This window comes from Salvelinus fontinalis, chromosome 39, assembly GCF_029448725.1.
Source record: "Salvelinus fontinalis isolate EN_2023a chromosome 39, ASM2944872v1, whole genome shotgun sequence".
NCBI lineage: Eukaryota > Metazoa > Chordata > Actinopteri > Salmoniformes > Salmonidae > Salvelinus > Salvelinus fontinalis.
The window spans coordinates 14,352,693-14,373,227 of NC_074703.1; the positions used below are offsets into that span (position 1 = coordinate 14,352,693).

At 45.4% G+C, this 20,535-nt stretch overlaps 1 protein-coding gene across 20 annotated transcripts in view; it reads left to right on the plus strand.

The window, feature by feature from the left end:
* The window catches only part of LOC129838266 (liprin-alpha-2-like), a 277,919-nt gene that overhangs the window by 7,972 nt on the left and 249,412 nt on the right, over positions 1-20,535 (plus strand). For all 20 annotated transcript variants that reach the window (XM_055905110.1, XM_055905111.1, XM_055905094.1 and 17 more), the window contains exon 2: positions 663-911. In XM_055905110.1, the coding sequence (XP_055761085.1) occupies positions 669-911 (243 nt within the window). In that variant the 5' untranslated portion in view covers positions 663-668. The remainder of the gene's footprint in view (positions 1-662; positions 912-20,535) is intronic.

A 20,535-nucleotide genomic window follows, 5' to 3' on the forward strand; every position in this document is an offset into this window, starting at 1 on the left:
CTCTCTCTCTCTCTCTCTCTCTCTCTCTCTCTCTCTCTCTCTCTCTCTCTCTCTCTCTCTCTCTCTCTCTCTCTCTCTCTCTCTCTCTCTCTCTCTCTCTCTCTCTCTCTCTCTCTCTCTCTCACACACACATACACAACACACACACACACACAACACACACATGTCCTTGCCAAGAGAATCTCCCTGCCCTAAGCAGGAGGTCACTGAGGACCAGAGCTCTCTAAGCCGTCTGGCCCCCTACAGTGGAGACACTCTCCTCTGTCATCCCTCACGTCATGTCCCTGGTGTCTTTGAGTCTGAGGGAAGGTGACACCAATCAAGGCTTTGTAAACACAGGAAACACAGGGTTCATGCTACCTCTAGATGAGATGGAGGCTCACGGTGCTGCAGCTCTGAAAGTGTAGGACTACATCATCTCTAATTCTGGTCGAGATCTTTGTATTTTGTATGACTGAAACACAGAATGAATCACCTAATCATCACGTAAAACATCAGTTTTATGTACAGGTTTATGTCTTGATCATTAGACTGTTGTAAGATCCAAGAGGTTTTCCTGTAACAACATCACAATAAAACTCCCTAGCCCTACCTCACATAGAACAACCACTGAGCATCACCCTCTGACCTGGCTAACCTTTGACCCCCTTTCCCCCACCCAGGGCGTGATGATGTGCGAGGTGATGCCCACTATCAGCGAGGACACGGCTCAGCGGGGCTCCCAGAGCAGCGCCTCGGACCCAGACTCCCACTTTGAGCAGCTGATGGTCAACATGCTGGATGAGAGAGACCGCCTGCTGGACACGCTGAGGGAGACCCAGGAGAGCCTGGGGATGTCCCAGCAGCACCTGGAGGACGTTATCTACGACCGGGACTCACTGCAGCGCCAGCTCAGCTCCGCCCTGCCACAGGTAACATACCGTTCCACCCAGGAGCCTCTTCCTTCTTAATGTATGTTAAGCATACAGTAACATGCAGGTCCTTCATGGCTATTGGAGATGACAGTGGTTGTGTGTACAATGCCCATACTGTATGGTCCAATTCTATTCTGAGGTAAAACGCATAGAAATTGATAGAACACAACTGTGGACATTTTCTTAGGTCCGCTCTGCCACAAGTATTGTACAGCATAGGAGCCAATTCCTTCCATGTGTGTTGAGCACAATGTTCTGGACCATGTGATACAGCTAGGTTACAACTAGGAGTTGGGGGGGTCCATCAAGGTTATTCCTTCCACTTCAGAGATGAGAAAGGTTGTATATTCATTGCACATACCATACAGTATTGTCCAAGTTCTATATTGAAGGTTTGAAGGTGAGCTGCTACACAAAATTAGTTTCAAGGGCGGCAGATAGCCTAGCTGCTAAGAGCGTTGGGCCAGTAACTGAAAGGCCACTGGTTCGAATCCCTGAGCCGACTAGGTGAAAAATCTGTCTGTGCCCTTGAGCAAGGCACTTAACCCTAATTGCTCCTGTAAGTCGCTCTGGATAAGAGAGTCTGCTAAAGAACTGTAATATAAATGCAGTCATCCATAGTTGTCCCATTTCAATAAAAACACAACTTGGAATACAGTGAGAAGCAGTGAAATGGAAAGGAATTGAGCTGACATTTTGGGTGTAGTGTGTTCATTGGTTGTTCGTTTCCCAGCGATATGGGCAAATAATGGCTTGTGTAATAATTCCTATTAAAGTAGAGATTATCTCGCTGGCAGAAAGTGTGTCAATAATTGTAGTCACAAGTTCCCCCTGCTTCTCTTGAGGTTTCACTGGAAGAAAAGAGGACTTTGTTCACAGGCGGTGCTGGCCGATACCGACTGTAAATCCACATGGTTTTAGAGACACAAGCAAAGCACACAGACTGTATTGGCTGTGATTTGATCACATAGGCAAACACTTACTTAAAAGGGGTCGCCGGGTCTTATAATAATGTGTCTGAAATCACATAATACTACCAAAAAGTAGATTTTTTATGATCTGCTCTTGCCTCTGGAATGTTTTTAAATGTATTTTCTTAGAATTGATATAACCTAGATATGAACCGTTAACCTTTATAGGTGACCAGGTCCTAAGGTTACAGACCCGGTCATAGGGTTATAAACCAAGTCATAGGGTTACAGACCCGGTCATAGGGTTACAGACCCGGTCATAGGGTTACAGACCCGGTCATGAGGTTACAGACCCGATCATAGGGTTACAGACCCGGTCATAAGGTTACAGACCTGGTCATAGGGTTACAGACCCGGTCATAGGGTTACAGACCCGGTCATAGGGTTACAGACCTGGTCATAGGGTTACAGACCCAGTCATAAGGTTACAGACCCGGTCATAGGGTTACAGACCCGGTCATAGGGTTACAGACCCGGTCATAAGGTTACAGACCCGGTCATAAGGTTACAGACCCGGTCATAAGGTTACAGACCCGGTCATAGGGTTACAGACCCGGTCATAAGGTTACAGACCAAGTCATAAGGTTACAGACCCGGTCATAAGGTTACAGACCCGGTCATAAGGTTACAGACCCGGTCATAAGGTTACAGACCCGGTCATAGGGTTACAGACCCGGTCATAAGGTTACAGACCTGGTCATAGGGTTACAGACCCGGTCATAAGGTTACAGACCAAGTCATAAGGTTACAGACCCGGTCATAAGGTTACAGACCCGGTCATAAGGTTACAGACCCGGTCATAAGGTTACAGACCCGGTCATAAGGTTACAGACCAAGTCATGGGGTTATAGACCCGGTCATAGGGTTACAGACCCAGTCATAGGGTTACAGACCATGTCATAAGGTTACAGACCCGGTCATAAGGTTACAGACCCGGTCATAAGGTTACAGACCAAGTCATGGGGTTATAGACCCGGTCATAGGGTTACAGACCCAGTCATAGGGTTACAGACCCAGTCATAGGGTTACAGACCAAGTCATAAGGTTACAGACCCGGTCATAAGGTTACAGACCCGGTCATAAGGTTACAGACCCGATCATAGGGTTACAGACCAGGTCATAGGGTTACAGACCCGGTCATAAGGTTACAGACCTGGTCATAGGGTTACAGACCCGGTCATAAGGTTACAGACCAGGTCATAAGGTTACAGACCAGGTCATAAGGTTACAGACCCGGTCATAGGGTTACAGACCCGGTCATAAGGTTACAGACCAGGTCATAGGGTTACAGACCCGATCATAGGGTTACAGACCCGGTCATAAGGTTACAGACCTGGTCATAAGGTTACAGACCCGGTCATAGGGTTACAGACCCGGTCATAGGGTTACAGACCTGGTCATAGGGTTACAGACCCAGTCATAAGGTTACAGACCCGGTCATAGGGTTACAGACCCGGTCATAGGGTTACAGACCCGGTCATAAGGTTACAGACCCGGTCATAAGGTTACAGACCCGGTCATAAGGTTACAGACCCGGTCATAGGGTTACAGACCCGGTCATAGGGTTACAGACCCGGTCATAAGGTTACAGACCCGGTCATAAGGTTACAGACCTGGTCATAAGGTTACAGACCCGGTCATAGGGTTACAGACCCGGTCATAAGGTTACAGACCAAGTCATAAGGTTACAGACCCGGTCATAAGGTTACAGACCCGGTCATAAGGTTACAGACCCGGTCATAGGGTTACAGACCCGGTCATAAGGTTACAGACCAAGTCATAAGGTTACAGACCCGGTCATAAGGTTACAGACCCGGTCATAAGGTTACAGACCCGGTCATAAGGTTACAGACCAAGTCATGGGGTTATAGACCCGGTCATAGGGTTACAGACCCAGTCATAGGGTTACAGACCATGTCATAAGGTTACAGACCCGGTCATAAGGTTACAGACCCGGTCATAAGGTTACAGACCAAGTCATGGGGTAATAGACCCGGTCATAGGGTTACAGACCCAGTCATAGGGTTACAGACCCAGTCATAGGGTTACAGACCAAGTCATAAGGTTACAGACCCGGTCATAAGGTTACAGACCCGGTCATAAGGTTACAGACCCGGTCATAGGGTTACAGACCAGGTCATAGGGTTACAGACCCGGTCATAAGGTTACAGACCTAGTCATAGGGTTACAGACCCGGTCATAAGGTTACAGACCAGGTCATAAGGTTACAGACCAGGTCATAAGGTTACAGACCCGGTCATAGGGTTACAGACCCGGTCATAGGGTTACAGACCCGGTCATAAGGTTACAGACCCGGTCATAAGGTTACAGACCAGGTCATAGGGTTACAGACCCGATCATAGGGTTACAGACCCGGTCATAAGGTTACAGACCCGGTCATAGGGTTACAGACCCGGTCATAGGGTTACAGACCCGGTCATAAGGTTACAGACCCGGTCATAAGGTTACAGACCCGGTCATAAGGTTACAGACCCGGTCATAAGGTTACAGACCCGGTCATAGGGTTACAGACCCGGTCATAAGGTTACAGACCAAGTCATAAGGTTACAGACCCGGTCATAAGGTTACAGACCCGGTCATAAGGTTACAGACCAAGTCATGGGGTTATAGACCCGGTCATAGGGTTACAGACCCAGTCATAGGGTTACAGACCAAGTCATAAGGTTACAGACCCGGTCATAAGGTTACAGACCCGGTCATAAGGTTACAGACCAAGTCATGGGGTTATAGACCCGGTCATAGGGTTACAGACCCAGTCATAGGGTTACAGACCAAGTCATAAGGTTACAGACCCGGTCATAAGGTTACAGACCCGGTCATAAGGTTACAGACCCGGTCATAGGGTTACAGACCAGGTCATAGGGTTATAAACCAGGTCATAGGGTTACAGACCCGGTCATAAGGTTACAGACCAGGTCATAAGGTTACAGACCCGGTCATAAGGTTACAGACCAGGTCATAAGGTTACAGACCAGGTCATAGGGTTACAGACCAGGTCATAGGGTTACAGACCAGGTCATAGGGTTACAGACCAGGTCATAGGGTTATAAACCAGGTCATAAGGTTACAGACCAGGTCATAGGGTTACAGACCCGGTCATAGGGTTACAGACCCGGTCATAGGGTTACAGACCAGGTCATAGGGTTACAGACCAGGTCATAGGGTTATAAACCAGGTCATAGGGTTACAGACCAGGTCATAGGGTTACAGACCAGGTCATAGGGTTACAGACCAGGTCATAAGGTTACACAGTAGATGTATGTTCAGTATATCACCTGTGAGTCTGTGGATTCTATGTTCCATCTTTAGCCTCAGTGACTGTATGTGTTATAATTCATTCATGTGACTGTGTTTGAACTCAGGGTTATCTGGATTCTTGCTCCAACTGTATATTTTGCCTTAGGGTGTCTCTCACCCTCTTCAGCTGCTATTATAACACCGACATACTGTACAGTGGAGAGGCTGGCTGGAGGAAGGACAGAGTGACACTGGACCAAAACACGCAGTTCCTTGTGAAAGACTGAGGGTTTGTTGTGCTGTTTGGAAACACCGTGCAGTTGTCAGTATGCGTTGCCCTGATTGATGAGAAGAAAAGTCAGGTAAATATTCAAATAGCCACAGCGCTCCACAGAACATGTTTTTATAGCTGCAACCTCTACTTCAAACTCCAACTCACTTATTGAAGTCCATCGTCGGAGTGCTTACATCTGGCAGTGGTAGTAGTATTGAGAGCATCTTTCCCGTCAGTCAATTTATGCCGCTTCATTCCCGGATGAAAACGTCCGGGGACGGAAAATGAAATGGCGACAAAATGAAATAGCGCTGCCATTATTCCACGTTTTCTGACAGACGTTTCCTCTGCTAGTAAAACACCTCAGATAATGATGTACGGCTTGTCACTGTCTAATGACAGCGATTTTGATGTACTATTCTGTGGCACTCCTAGGCACCATTTTAAATGAGATGTCACCAGGCAATCTGGACCCCTCCCCTGATGTTACACCCATGCACAAATGCTTCCATTAATTAATGTGGTGGCAACATTTTTATTAGTCTGTACGATATCAACATCACACTAATGCTTTATGAGGCAGTTTGTTGGACCTCTGTAATTGTGGGGAGGTACTTACCCAGGAGAAAAGGTGGCTCCTGTCTCCCATTTTTAATGGATGACATATAAATATTCCTTGTACAGAGAGAGAGAGCCTGTTGGAACGGGATAACGGATTTTTATAAAACAGTGTACAAAACATTAAGAACACCTGCTTTTTCCATGACATAGAATGACCAGCTGAATCCAGGTTAAAGCTATGATCCCTTATTGATGTCACTTGTTAAATCCACTTCAATCAGTGTAGATGAATGGGAGGAGACAGGTTAAAGAAGGATTTTTAAGCCTTGAGGCAAGTGAGACATGGATTGTGTATATCTGCCATTCAGAGTGTAAATGGGCAAAAAACGGGGTAGGTGCCAGACACACCTGTTTGTGTCAAGAACTGAAACGCTAGTGATTCTTTTCACGCTCAACAGTTTCCCATGTGTACCAATAATGGTCCACCATTCAAAGGACATCCAGCCAACCTGATACAACTGTGGCCCAGCACCCCTGTGGAACGCTTTCGACAGTTTGTAGAGTCCATGCCCCGATGAATTGAGGCTGTTCTGAGGGCAAAGGGGTTGCAACTCAATATTAGGAATGTGTCCTTAATGTTTTGTCCACTCAGTGTATATCTGTAGTAGACTGTCATATGTTCCTTCATTTTGACAGTGCTTGGTTATGTTTGTTGTATCTTTCAAAGCACTTTGAACCATTGCTTTTTTCAGTACAACAAGGCAGTGCAGGGAATTAAGTAAGCTGGTAGACATCATTATTAGGGTAGATAGCTAGTAGATTAGGGTAGATAGCTAGTAAATTAGGGTAGATAGCTGCCGGGTATCTATTAGGGTAGATAGCTGGTAGATTATTTGGGTAGATAGCTGCCGGGTGAGTGAGTTTGTGCTTGTGTTTGTATGTGTGTGTGAGTTTGTGTGTGTAGAGAGTGGTGAGATGAGTAGAGATGCAGAGACTTTATTCAGAAATGGAAGTGGCCTCATTCTTGTGGTGGAGCCACACCGGTATCTCTCTCTCTACTAACAGAGAGGTCTGTAGCAGCAGGCTTCAGTTAGGCCCCTCCCAACCCTCCTCCCTATAGTCCCACTTTCCCTCTCTCTCTCTCTCTCCCTCTCTCTCTCTCCCTCTCTCTCTCTCTCTCTCTCCCTCTCTCTCTCTCTCTCTCTCTCTCTCTCTCTCTCTCTCTCTCTCTCTCTCTCTCTCTCTCTCTCTCTCTCTCTCTCTCTCTCTCCATTTCTCTGTCAGGGTCACGGCTCCTCTGTTCCTTGTCACGTCACGTCTGGCTGATCGGAGTGACATCCTCCGTCCCCCTCCACGCCTCGAGGTCATATCCTATCCGCGTTGTGCATAACAATGCAACAACATCCCTCTTTCCATCCATCCCTCCGTCCGTTGTGTTGTGGTCCAGAACAGAGGGGTGGGGCGGGGCGGCATGGAGCGGTGGCGGGCAGTGGGCAGCCATTAGCTCCCTTTGTGTCGGCAGCTCTTGCCCACTTGGAACCCATGCAAGGCAGCGCTGGCTGCCAAGAAGCCACTGACTTTAATGGCATGGTTAAGCCGCCGCTGCCTTTGTACGGGCAGCACGTGGTGGGCACGTTCACCCGAGACTGTAGTGACTAGTGAGAGAGGGAGAGGGCCTTTGGACGGCCACTCAGCTGGTAGCACAACAAACCCAGCTGGCAGTGGGCTCAGGTCCGGCTGGATCCTCTCTCTCTGTGGTGTCTCTGTCTCTGTCAAACAGAACAACATGGACAGACTGGCTGCCCAGAGCAGAGACGGCCGTGGCTCTCACTTTCTGACTCTGACAGCACTCCTGCACCTGTAGGAATCCCACCTTACTCAGTATGCTAAGGTTGATCATGCCCATATGAGCTTCGGGTCATTGGGGAGTTAGCTTAGACTGCTAAAACAGACTGTAGATATTCCTTTGTTGTGCTCCTTAAAAGCAGTATTTCAACTCCCGATGCAAAAGCACATCTTCTTTTATTCATTCATCCCTGTGATTTTTTTCTAAATCTCTGCTACAGTGGACCTCTGCTCTCTTCACCAGCTGAAGGAGTCCCCACAACAACACCTTACTCGTGGGTCAGTGAGTGAGTGAGTAAGTGAGTGGGAGAGAGAGAGGGAGGGAGGGCATGCGCACACAGACAGCCACAGGGCCTGCAGCATGGTGTTCAGGGGGAGAGTGCCTGTGTGTACTCTCCCCCTGAAACAGGCTTCCTCATCTGGTGCACTCAGCTGTGTTACTGTACTGTAGTCAGAGAGCCCCAGGCCCTCTGTGTGTCTCCCACGCCCTACGCTGTTTAGTTACCAAAACATGGCCGCCTCGTCTTAAGGCTGCTCCGGCTGTTCATTCCTACTGCCACTGGGCCACTGGGCAGTTCAGCTCAGCTGAAGATAGCTTTTAAAGAACTGATTGGGCCACTACTTGACACCAACAAACCCCCCATAATATCGGTCCCTCTGCCCTCCCTAAATCGTGGGATTGAACGGTTCAGCAGACTTCTAGCCCTCCATAACTGGCTACAAGACTATTGCGTATCTGAGGGTGTAACATTTATTGACCATTTTTTTATTTGTTTTAATTTTTATATATTTTTATAATTATTTATTACAAAAAACACAAGGAAGGGGTAACATTAAAGTATTATGAAGTATCATGAAGTACAAACAATACAGCATCAAGACACTATCAAACATGTATCAGTCTTTCCGCAACAGAGCTATCCTTATGTGTGAGGGTACGTGTGCATGATAGTAAAATAAAATATATGTCATAGTTTCCTTTTTCATGATCACAATCTTGTGAAGCCCAAACCCTCCATTCCCCACCCCCAAGAACCCCCCAATGCACCAACAACCAAGAGAATGAACTAAAGAGAAAAAAGGAAAAGACAGAAGAAAACAGCAAACAACAATGCACTTTTTATTTGTTATAATACATTTAAAACAAGGACATCAAGGACAACTGAAATCATAACAGCAATGCCAATTTTATATGTGTGTGTGTGCATGTCTGGCACTATTACATGGATGTGTGTGTTCTTGTATGTGTTTATTTGAATGAGAGTGTGTGTATATGCATGTGTACAAACACCTGCATGGCATCAGCCTCAGAAAAACCGACATTAGTTGTAAAAACACTGCCACTTAGTGTCATTCAAATGTACTTTAATTATGTTTTATTTTGACTTTTTTCCCCTTTATCTTTTGACCATCATTCTCTCTCACACACAGCAACTCCACTCCCACTTGTCTCCAATTCCACATACCAACCCTCAGCCCATCCCATCTATTTCTGCTGGCCTCACTCTTCGTGTTTCTACGCAACACATATCTTTCAACCTTGCTAATTGACGTTTCACATGATCATGAGAGAGACCTTGCATTACTCTAGAGACGGCTTCACTACAGTACAAATGTATTCCGTACAATATGTTATTATTCCCCAATGCCCCTATTTTGATATCTTCCCCTTGCTTGTTGTAAACATACACTGCTCCAAAAAATAAAGGGAACACTTAAACAACACAATGTAACTCCAAGTCAATCACACTTCTGTGAAATCAAACTGTCCACTTAGGAAGCAACACTGATTGACAATAAATTTCACATGCAGTTGTGCAAATGGAATAGACAAAAGGTGGAAATTATAGGCAATTAGTAAGACACCCCCAAAAAAGGAATGGTTCTGCAGGTGGTGACCACACACCACTTCTCAGTTCCTATGCTTCCTGGCTGATGTTTTGGTCACTTTTGAATGCTGGCGGTGCTTTCACTCTAGTGGTAGCATGAGACGGAGTCTACAACCCACACAAGTGGCTCAGGTAGTGCAGTTCATCCAGGATGGCACATCAATGCGAGCTGTGGCAAAAAGGTTTGCTGTGTTTGTCAGCGTAATGTCCAGAGCATTGAGGCGCTACCAGGAGACAGGCCAGTACATCAGGAGACGTGGAGGAGGCCGTATGAGGGCAACAACCCAGCAGCAGGACCGCTACCTCCGCCTTTGTGCAAGGAGGTACACTGCCAGAGCCCTGCAAAATGACCTCCAGCAGGCCACAAATGTGCATGTGTCTGCTCAAACGGTCAGAAACAGACTCCATGAGGGTGGTCTGAGGGCTCGACGTCCACAGGTGGGGGTTGTGCTTACAGCCCAACACCGTGCAGGACGTTTGGCATTTGCCAGAGAACACCAAGATTGGCAAATTCGCCACTGGCGCCCTGTCCTCTTCACAGATGAAAGCAGGTTCACACTGAGCACATGAGCACATGTGACAGACGTGACAGAGTCTGGAGACGCCGTGGAGAACGTTCTGCTGCCTGCAACATCCTCCAGCATGACCGGTTTGGCGGTGGGTCAGTCATGGTGTGGGTTGGCATTTCTTTGTGGGGCCGCACAGCCCTCCATGTGCTCGCCAGAGGTAGCCTGACTGCCATTAGGTACCGAGATGAGATCCTCAGACCCCTTGTGAGACCATATGCTGACACATGCACATTTGTGGCCTGCTGGAGGTCATTTTGTAGGGCTCTGGCAGTGCACCTCCTTGCACAAAGGCGGAGGTAGCGGTCCTGCTGCTGGGTTGTTGCCCTCCTACGGCCTCCTCCACGTCTCCTGATGTACTGGCCTGTCTCCTGGTAGCGCCTCCATGCTCTGGACACTACGCTGACAGACACAACAAACCTTTTTGCCACAGCTCGCATTGATGTGCCATCCTGGATGAACTGCACTACCTGAGCCACTTGTGTGGGTTGTAGACTCCGTCTCATGCTACCACTAGAGTGAAAGCACCGCCAGCATTCAAAAGTGACCAAAACATCAGCCATGAAGCATAGGAACTGAGAGGTGGTGTGTGGTCACCACCTGCAGAACCATTCCTTTTTTGGGGGTGTCTTACTAATTGCCTATAATTTCCACCTTTTGTCTATTCCATTTGCACAACAGCATGTGAAATGTATTGTCAATCAGTGTTGCTTCCTAAGTGGACAGTTTGATTTCACAGAAGTGTGATTGACGTGAAGTTACATTGTGTTGTTTAAGTGTTCCCTTTATTTTTTTGAGCAGTGTATATAAACTTGTAGCCAAATACATAAAAAAGATAGACTAACAATAAACACATTCAATTATTAAACAGTTCTCAACAATAGAGAGAGAAGAGAAGAGAAAAGAGAGAAAGTGAGAGAAGAGAGCGAGATCAGGTGTGTGTAGGTATAAGTCCGTATGTGTAAGCAAGCATGTAGTTGAGTACGTGTGTGTTCATATCTACTTCATAATGTTCACATATTTTAAACAGTTCCCATACCTTCTTTTATGTAACCTGAAGTCCCTGTAGAATTTAGTACAGCCACGGTGTTATGGAGCTGTCTCGGAATAGCTGTCCATCTATAAAGTGTTTGTCCACAATGATAAAGGCACCGTCTACCATCCATCCTTTGTTGTCCTTGTACCGGATACAGCCTCTTACGACGTTCGTTTATCTCCTTTGGAAATTGGTAATTGAGACTGAATTTGGTCCCTTTAAGCTCCCTTCGTCTGCTTTTGATCAGCTCCTTTAGTTGGTATTGTTCAAATTTTGCGATGATTGGTCGGGGACCATTTATTGACAATTTTGAAACCTTCTGCAAACAAAGCTCATTTTATAAGGAGAATGAGATCGTGGATCCTTTCACAGCATTAGAAGGCTGCGTTGAGACAATTACTTATCAATGACCCAAGCTCAGCTCATTTAATCCCTACAATTGTGTCAATGAGTTGTCATAATGCTTCAGCAAATGTACATTAGCCCAGGGGCATTGGAAGACACAATGTAAGTAACCTACTTTATGTCCTTCTTACTGCCCTGAATGCTTCTGCTGATCCTACAGCTATTTTATGCAGTAATCATGTGCCCGTGAACCAGTTATACTGTTAGCATGGAGGCGGTGTGCCCTAGTAGGAAGTCCACTGTGTGCATCTCACCCTGCACTAATAAAAATAACCAGAGTATGTCTACTCCTGCTAAGCTTCCCAGTAAGCGATAAAAACAATAAAGCCTCACAGAAAAGTGATAAAATAGCCCACGTTATCATATGTAGCTTATGGTACAAGGTTCATGAAATCAATAATTTGCTAGTAACAGATGGCATTCATATTCTGACTATCTCTGAAACTCACTTAGATAATACATTTGACACAGTGGTAGCAATACATTGTTATAAGATCTACAGAATAGACAGAAATGCCAAAGGTTGAGGTCTGGCCGTTTATATTCAGAACCACATTCCTGTAAAGCTTAGAGAGGATCTCGTGTTAAATACTGTGGAAGTAATATGGCTACAGGTTCATCTGCCTCACCTAAAGCTCATTCTGGTGGGAAGCTGCTATAGACCACCAAGTGCTAACAGTCAGTATCTGGATAACATTTGTGAAATGCTTGATCATGTATGTGATACCAACAGAGAGGTATATTTTTGGGGGGATTTAAATATTGGCTCAGAACTGGGCAGCACGGCTGGCGCTTAGATATAGACAGAGAGCTAACATTAATAATATGCATGTCAATCTTTCCTGGCTGAAAGTGGAAGAGAGATTGACTTCAACACTACTTGTTTTTGTAAGAAGTGTTGACATGCTGAATGCACTGAGCTGTCTGTTTAAACGACTAGCACACAGCTCAGACACCCATTCATACTAGAGGTCGACCGATTAATCGGAATGGCCGATTAATTAGGGCCGATTTCAAGTTTTCATAACAATCGGAAATCAGTATTTTTGGACACCGATTTGGCCGTTTAAACTTTTTTTTTTTTTTTACACCTTTATTTAATCTTTATTTAACTAGGCAAGTCAGTTAAGAACACATTCTTATTTTCAATGACAGCCTAGGAACGGTGGGTTAACTGCCTCGTTCAGGGGCAGAACGACAGATTTTTACCTTGTCTGCTCGGGGGATTCAATCTTGCAACCTTAAAGTTAACTAGTCCAACGCTCGAACCACCTGATTACATTGCACTCCACGAGGAGCCTGCCTGTTACGCAAATGCAGTAGAAGCCAAAGTAAGTTGCTAGCTAGCATTAAACTTATCTTATAAAAAACAATAAATCAATCATAATCACTAGTTAACTATACATGGTTGATGATATTACTAGTTTATCTAGCGTGTCCTGCGTTGCATATAATCGATGCGGTGCGTATCGTTGCTCCAATGTGTACCAAACCATAAACATCAATGCCTTTCGTAAAATCAATACACAGAAGAATATATTTTTAAACCTGCATATTTAGCTAAAACAAATCCAGGTTAGCAGGCAATATTAACCAGGTGAAATTGTGTCACTTCTCTTGCGTTCATTGCACGCAGAGTCAGTGTATATGCAACAGTTTGGGCCGCCTAATTTGCCAGAATTTTACGTAATTATGACATAACATTGAAGGTTGTGCAATGTAACAGGAATATTTAGACTTATGGATGCCACCCGTTAGATAAAATACGGAACGGTTCCGTATTTCACTGAAAGAATAAACGTCTTGTTTTCGAGATGATAGTTTCCGGATTCAACCATATTAATGACCTAAGGCTCGTATTTCTGTGTGTTATTATGTTATAATTAAGTCTATGATTTGATAGAGCAGTCTGACTGAGAGGTGGTAGGCAGCAGCAGGCTCGTAAGCATTCATTCAAACAGCACTTTCCTGCGTTTTGCCAGAAGCTCGTCGCTGTGCTTCAAGCATATCACTCCCGAGATTAGGCTGGTGTAACCGATGTGAAATGGCTAGCTAGTTAGTGGGGTGCGCGCTAATAGTATTTCAAACGTCACTCGCTCTGAGAATTGGAGTAGTTATTCCCCTTGCTCTGCATGGGTAATGCTGCTTCGAGGGTGGCCGTTGTCGTTGTGTTCCTGGTTCGAGCCCAGGTAGGAGCGAGGAGAGGGATGGAAGCAATACTGTTACACTGGCAATACTAAAGTGCCTATAAGAACATCCAATAGTCAAAGGTTAATGAAATACAAATGGTATAGAGAGAAATAGTCCTATAATTCCTATAATAACTACAACCTAAAACTTCTTACCTGGGAATATTGAAGACTCCTGTTATTAAAAGGAACCACCAGCTTTCATATGTTCTCATATTCTGAGCAAGGAACTTAAACGTTAGCTTTTTTACATGGCACATATTGCAATTTTACTTTCTTCTCTTTCTTCTTCTTCTTTTTGCATTATTTAAACCAAATTGAACATGTTTCATTATTTATTTGAGGCTAAATGGATTTTAAAAGAAGTGTTCATTCAGTATTGTTGTAATTGTCATTATTACAAATAAATGTAAAAAATCAATGTGGTAATAGCCCTATAATGCCCCCCCCCCCCCCCATTTACAGACGTGTAAATCCAAAACACTCTCCCCTCCCCTCCCCCCAGCCCAGACTCCAATCCCAGCTCTCCTCTCCTTTCCCCACCTTGCCAGACAGTAATGAGATAACCAGTCTATTGATCACTCACGCACATGTTAGTATTGTCACGCCTGCTCCCGCTTTTCCCCCCGGCGCCAGGCTGCCCTGCATTACACACTCCTGCCACCATCAATTACCCACACCTGCCTTCCCTCGTCACGCGCATCAGCGATATTGGACTCACTTCGACTCACTCAATCACCTGTTTATTTCCTCCCCTATATTTGTCAGTTCCCCAGCTCTGTTCCCCGCTGCTGCGTTGATTGTAATTTGTCTGTGATAACGTGTGCTGACGCTGTTCCTGTCTCGTTCCATATTAAATGTTTGACTCCCTGTACCTGCTTCGCCTCTCCAGCGTCATTCCTTGACAAGAATGAAGGTCTAAGACTGCACTTTATTACTGTATAGGCACCCCTCACCATGCCCGTTCATGTCTGTCTGACTGGCTGCAGTTTAAATAATACCAGACAACTTCTCAATAAAAAGTCCTGAAAATCAACTTGGGAATGATTTTTATATTAATTGTGGAGCATTTGCTTGTAATGATTATAGTTATTATGGCCCCATTGAAATGATCTGAAGGGGTAAGCATTAAGTGTGACACCTCTGTATTTTGGCTTGAAAGCACTCATTAGTGACTGTGTCATTGGTGAGGCGAACCAAGTCAATGATAACCCCCCCGTCCATAAATCATACATGGTACGGCCATCCGTCAACACTCTGGCCACAAGGTAAATAGCTGAAAGATAGATCCAGCCAATAATACTAAACAACCATGTGTAGTCATGGACTGAACCATTACGTTCCTTTCTGAAGGGGTGTCTGGGTTGTAGGAGTGAGAGAGAGGGAGTTAGTGGAAGCCTCAAAAGGGGCAGAGTGTGGAAGGAAGGGAAGATGACTAAGCTGATGAGGACGATGAGAGACGAATCCCCTCTGCCGCTCCTTCCCTCTCTTTCGTTCTCTCTCTCTGGATGCAGTGTGCTACTGCTGTTGCACAGCGACCCTCTCCCTCTAGGCTGAGGCAGGCAGCACATCGCAAGTCAGTCAGCTGGTCTGGTCCGCCAGAGCAGCACATGATTTTCCGTTATTACTGTTATTGTTTGTGCCCCAGTTCAATCCGCCACAGGGTAGAACACAACACACACCGAGAGAGAGAGAGAGAGACCTACACTGGTAATGGCAGGCTGTCTTCCACAGTGAAAGAGCCTTTAAGGCCCGGGTACCATGATCTAAATGCCATGTTTGTTTTTCAGTCCTGTTTTTTTTGTATATTGCAATAGGATTCCTCTGGTCTTGGAAATAATGAGAATGTTGTTTTGGTAGGTTTATAAGCAGGTCTCGGCATATAAACTGGTGCCAGGTGATCAGTCACCTTGGCAGGTATTAGGCTGTTTATGTACTGACAGAGCCCTTGTATCCTTCTAGTGATCTTCATATGTCCTTGATATCCTTACTTTACAAGACAGACAATCGCAGTGGAGTCCATGTTTTTTTCCAGCCCACAAAGTGGTGCTTTGCAAGCTAAAGCGTCTCTCTCTCACATCCTCTTTTATTGCTCAGTTTACCCCAAAGCCTCGTTTTTCTTTGCTCTCCTCCCTCTCCCCTTTAATGTTCCCCAGATTGAGGAAGTGGGGCTCGGGCGGGTTTGGCAGAAGACGGCGTTGCCCATTGAGCGTCCGTAATGGTTCTATCAGAGATACTTGATCACTAGCCTTGAAAGGTTATCTCTGATAGGTCTGATTAGGCAGACAACATATCTCTCTCCACCACCCAGATGACTCATTGATGCAACGCTTCAGTTTGTCGCTAATGCAGGTCTGCTTCAATCAGACACAGGTTTGGTTTCGGGAGGAGTGCTATTGTTGCAGACAGGAAAGACGGATCCCTGCAGATGTCATTATCTCACTGATGAAGAACCCAGTGTCGGACTATCCTGTGACCGTCGCACCGTCCAGTCACAGTGCAGAGAGTACAACAGTAGCAGTGTTAGCTAGCTAAGTTGGATGGAGAGGCTTGAATAACACCCACAATCCTCTCTGGTCACTGTTTCATTCAACCCGTCGTTAGCTTCTGATTATTTATCGGTGTATTATTAGTATTAGGCCTAATGACCCAAGCTGGGTCTAAGGTGTGCAGTGATGGAGAATGGATGTGCTTTAGCTAGAGCTCATTGAGTCTCACCAGGGACATGCTGCCGGGTCCACTTTGTTCCGTTAGGTTCACAAGGCAGAGCCCTCTAAGCCTGGAGGCTCCGTGGCGCTGTGGGACCAGTTATGACTCCGGTATGGACTGCCTTGGTGTGCTACTGACTGCAGGTTGGTGTCGGGCTCAGCAGAGGGAACCGTTTTCCTGGGCTTCAGCCAACTTCCACTACGGATGGGTCCGGTTACCCATCAAGGGGATTGTGGGTATGGAGTAGAGGGGGAGCCCGTGTGGCACACATTGTTGCTGCAATGGCCTGGCAAATCTGACCCAATCAGCATCAGCAGATATCTGGTTAGCACCAAAGCTGAGGAAAGGACTGAAGATATTACAACGTAGTACTCTGCAGTACTGGGTCAAATCAAACTTGATCGAAGGGTATTAATACACATGTAATTCCCGTGAGATTGGGGGAGTGCCAGATTCTGATAGTGCTATTATTTTTAATCACATGTTCATTTTCACGGTGGGTTTTCAAGATGAAGCTAAGAGTAAACACGATAAGATGGACAACATGAGATGAAGAAAAGTTGACATGATGAGTAGCACAAGATGAAGAAGCCTCAGTGCGTGGAGGCTGGCCTCATGCAGAGCTCTATGATGTCATCTCTCCCAGCATTGTGTTCTGTTCTGGAGGTGTCTGTCTGGGTGTAATATGGCTGTGATTCACACACCCACACACGCCTCCCCTTGAGGTTAGAAACACAGCTCCAGTCTCACTATAACACAGCCACAAACTCTGCCTCTCTGTCTTCACCCCAGTCAATTGCAGGGCAGTGCTGTCGAGAGGCCACAAGTGAGGAGAGTGAAATGAGGTTACAACCAATACTTACTGTTGCACCTCAAAAATGGCATCCAGGGCCACTGCGTATTTTTTATTTTGACTCTCGTTTAGAAACAATTCTAGCTCAGATGTGAGCCTCAGCGTATATGCTACCCACAAACACAGAGTTCTGCATGTATTACTGTTTACTATTATCATTAGTTACCACATGTATTAGATGTACGTACAGTACCAGTCAAAAGTTTGGACACACCTACTCATTCCAGGGTTTTTCTTTATTTTTACTCTTTTCTACATTGTAGAATAATAGTGAAGACATCAAAACTATGAAATAACACGTATGGAATCATGTAGTAACCAAAAAAGTGTTAAACAAATCAAAATATATTTTATATTTGAGATTCTTCAAAGTATCCACCCTTTGCCTTGATGACAGCTTTGCACACTCTTGGCATTCTCTCAACCAGCTCCATGAGGTCACCTGGAATGTATTTCAATTAACAGGTGTGCCTTGTTAATTTGTGGAATTTCTTTCCTTCTTAATGCATTTGAGCCAATCAGTTGTTTTGTGACAAGGTAGGGGTGGTATTTATTTATTTTATTTTATTTCACCTTTATTTAACCAGGTAGGCAAATTGAGAACACGTTCTCATTTACAATTGCGACCTGGCCAAGATAAAGCAAAGCAGTTCGACACATACAACAACACATAGTTACACATGGAGTAAAACAAACATACAGTCAATAATACAGTGAAAAATAAGTCTATATACAATATGAGCAAGTGAGGTGAGATAAGGGAGGTGAAGGCAAACAAAATATATATATAAATAAATAAAAATATAAAAAGGCCATGGTGGCGAAGTAAATACAATATAGCAAGTAAAGAAAACACTGGAATGGTTGGTTTGCAGTGGAAGAAGGTGCAAAGTAGAGATAGAAATAATGGGGTGCAAAGGAGCAAAATAAATAAATACAGTAGGTAAAGAGGTAGTTGTTTGGGCTAAATTATAGATGGGCTATGTACAGGTGCAGTAATCTATGAGCTGCTCTGACAGCTGGTGCTTAAAGCTAGTGAGGGAGATAAGTGTTTCCAGTTTCAGAGATTTTTGTAGTTCGTTCCAGTCATTGGCAGCAGAGAACTGGAAGGAGAGGCGGCCAAAGGAAGAATTGGTTTTGGGGGTGACCAGAGAGATATACCTGCTGGAGCACGTGCTACGGGTGGGCGTTGCTATGGTGACCAGCGAGCTGAGATAAGGGGGGACTTTACCTAGCAGGGTCTTGTAGATGACCTGGAGCCAGTGGGTTTGGCGACGAGTGTGAAGCGAGGGCCAGCCAACGAGAGCGTACAGGTCGCAGTGGTGGGTAGTATATGGGGCTTTGGTGACAAAACGGATCGCACTGTGATAGACTACATCCAATTTATTGAGTAGGGTTTTGGAGGCTATTTTGTAAATAACATCACCGAAGTCGAGGATTGGTAGGATGGTCAGTTTTACAAGGGTATGTTTGGCAGCATGAGTGAAGGATGCTTTGTTGCGGAATAGGAAGCCAATTCTAGATTTAACTTTGGATTGGAGATGCTTGATGTGAGTCTGGAAGGAGAGTTTACAGTCTAACCAGACACCTAGGTATTTGTAGTTGTCCACATATTCTAAGTCAGAGCCGTCCAGAGTAGTGATGTTGGACAGGCGGGCAGGTGCAGGCAGCGATCGGTTGAAGAGCATGCATTTAGTTTTACTTGTATTTAAGAGCAATTGGAGGCCACGAAAGGAGAGTTGTATGGCATTGAAGCTCGCCTGGAGGGTTGTTAACACAGTGTCAAAAGAAGGGACAGAATAGTGTCGTCTGCGTAGAGGTGGATCAGAGACTCACCAGCAGCAAGAGCGACATCATTGATGTATACAGAGAAGAGAGTCGGTCCAAGAATTGAACCCTGTGGCACCCCCATAGAGACTGCCAGAGGTCCGGACAACAGACCCTCCGATTTGACACACTGAACTCGATCAGAGAAGTAGTTGGTGAACCAGGCGAGGCAATCATTAGAGAAACCAAGGCTGTCGAGTCTGCCGATGAGGATGTGGTGATTGACAGAGTCAAAAGCCTTGGCCAGGTCAATGAATATGGCTGCCAAGTACTGTTTCCTATCGATAGCGGTTAAGATATCGTTTATGACCTTGAGCGTGGCTGAGGTGCACCCATGACCAGCTCTGAATATATACAGAAGATAGCCCTATTTGGTAAAAGACCATTGTCAATATAATGGCAACAGCTCAAATAAGTAAAGAGAAATGACAGTCTATCATTACTTTAAGAAATGAAGATCAGTCCATTCGGAAAATGTCAAACCATCAAGCGCTATGATGAAACTGGCTCTCATGAGGACCGCCACAGAAAACAAAGACCCAGAGTTACCTCAGCTGCCGAGGATAAGTTCATTAGAGTTAACTGCACCTCCGATTGCAGCCCATATGCCCCCTTATACACCCCCTTATTTATCCTACGGTTCTGACTTGCTGTACAGGGAGTACATTGTAAGTACGGCCCATGTTCTGAATTCTGTCGCTGTACATTTCAAAAGTGCTGAACAAATAGTTATATTGACTACATCCGTCGTCACTCGCTCATTAATGTCTTAATCAAAATTACTGATTGCCTCTTATCCGCTTGTCGTCCCCTTACGCCATAGTTTGTACATCATTGTCAGTAGAAACCACATTTTTTAAGCAAGTCAGCCATATAAGCTCTGCTTTTTTAAAAGGCATGAGGCTGAATGAACTGTTTTGCTGCCAGACAAGGCTCCGCTGATAGCCAGGTGTACAGTGGTAAGGTGTTGGGACTCTGCTGTTGGGACAGCTTTATGTAGCACCTAACAGTTTGTGGGCACAGTTTGTCACCGTTATAATGCAATTAATGTATTGTTTAGTGTTGCGTAGTGTAGTGGCTTTACTGGCATGCATCCCACATTTTGTTTTTTGCCCACCAAGATTTACATGCTAAAATAACCAGTGTGTGTGTGTGTGTGTGTGTGTGTGTGTGTGTGTGTGTGTGTGTGTGTGTGTGTGTGTGTGTGTGTGTGTGTGTGTGTGTGTGTATAAACTCAG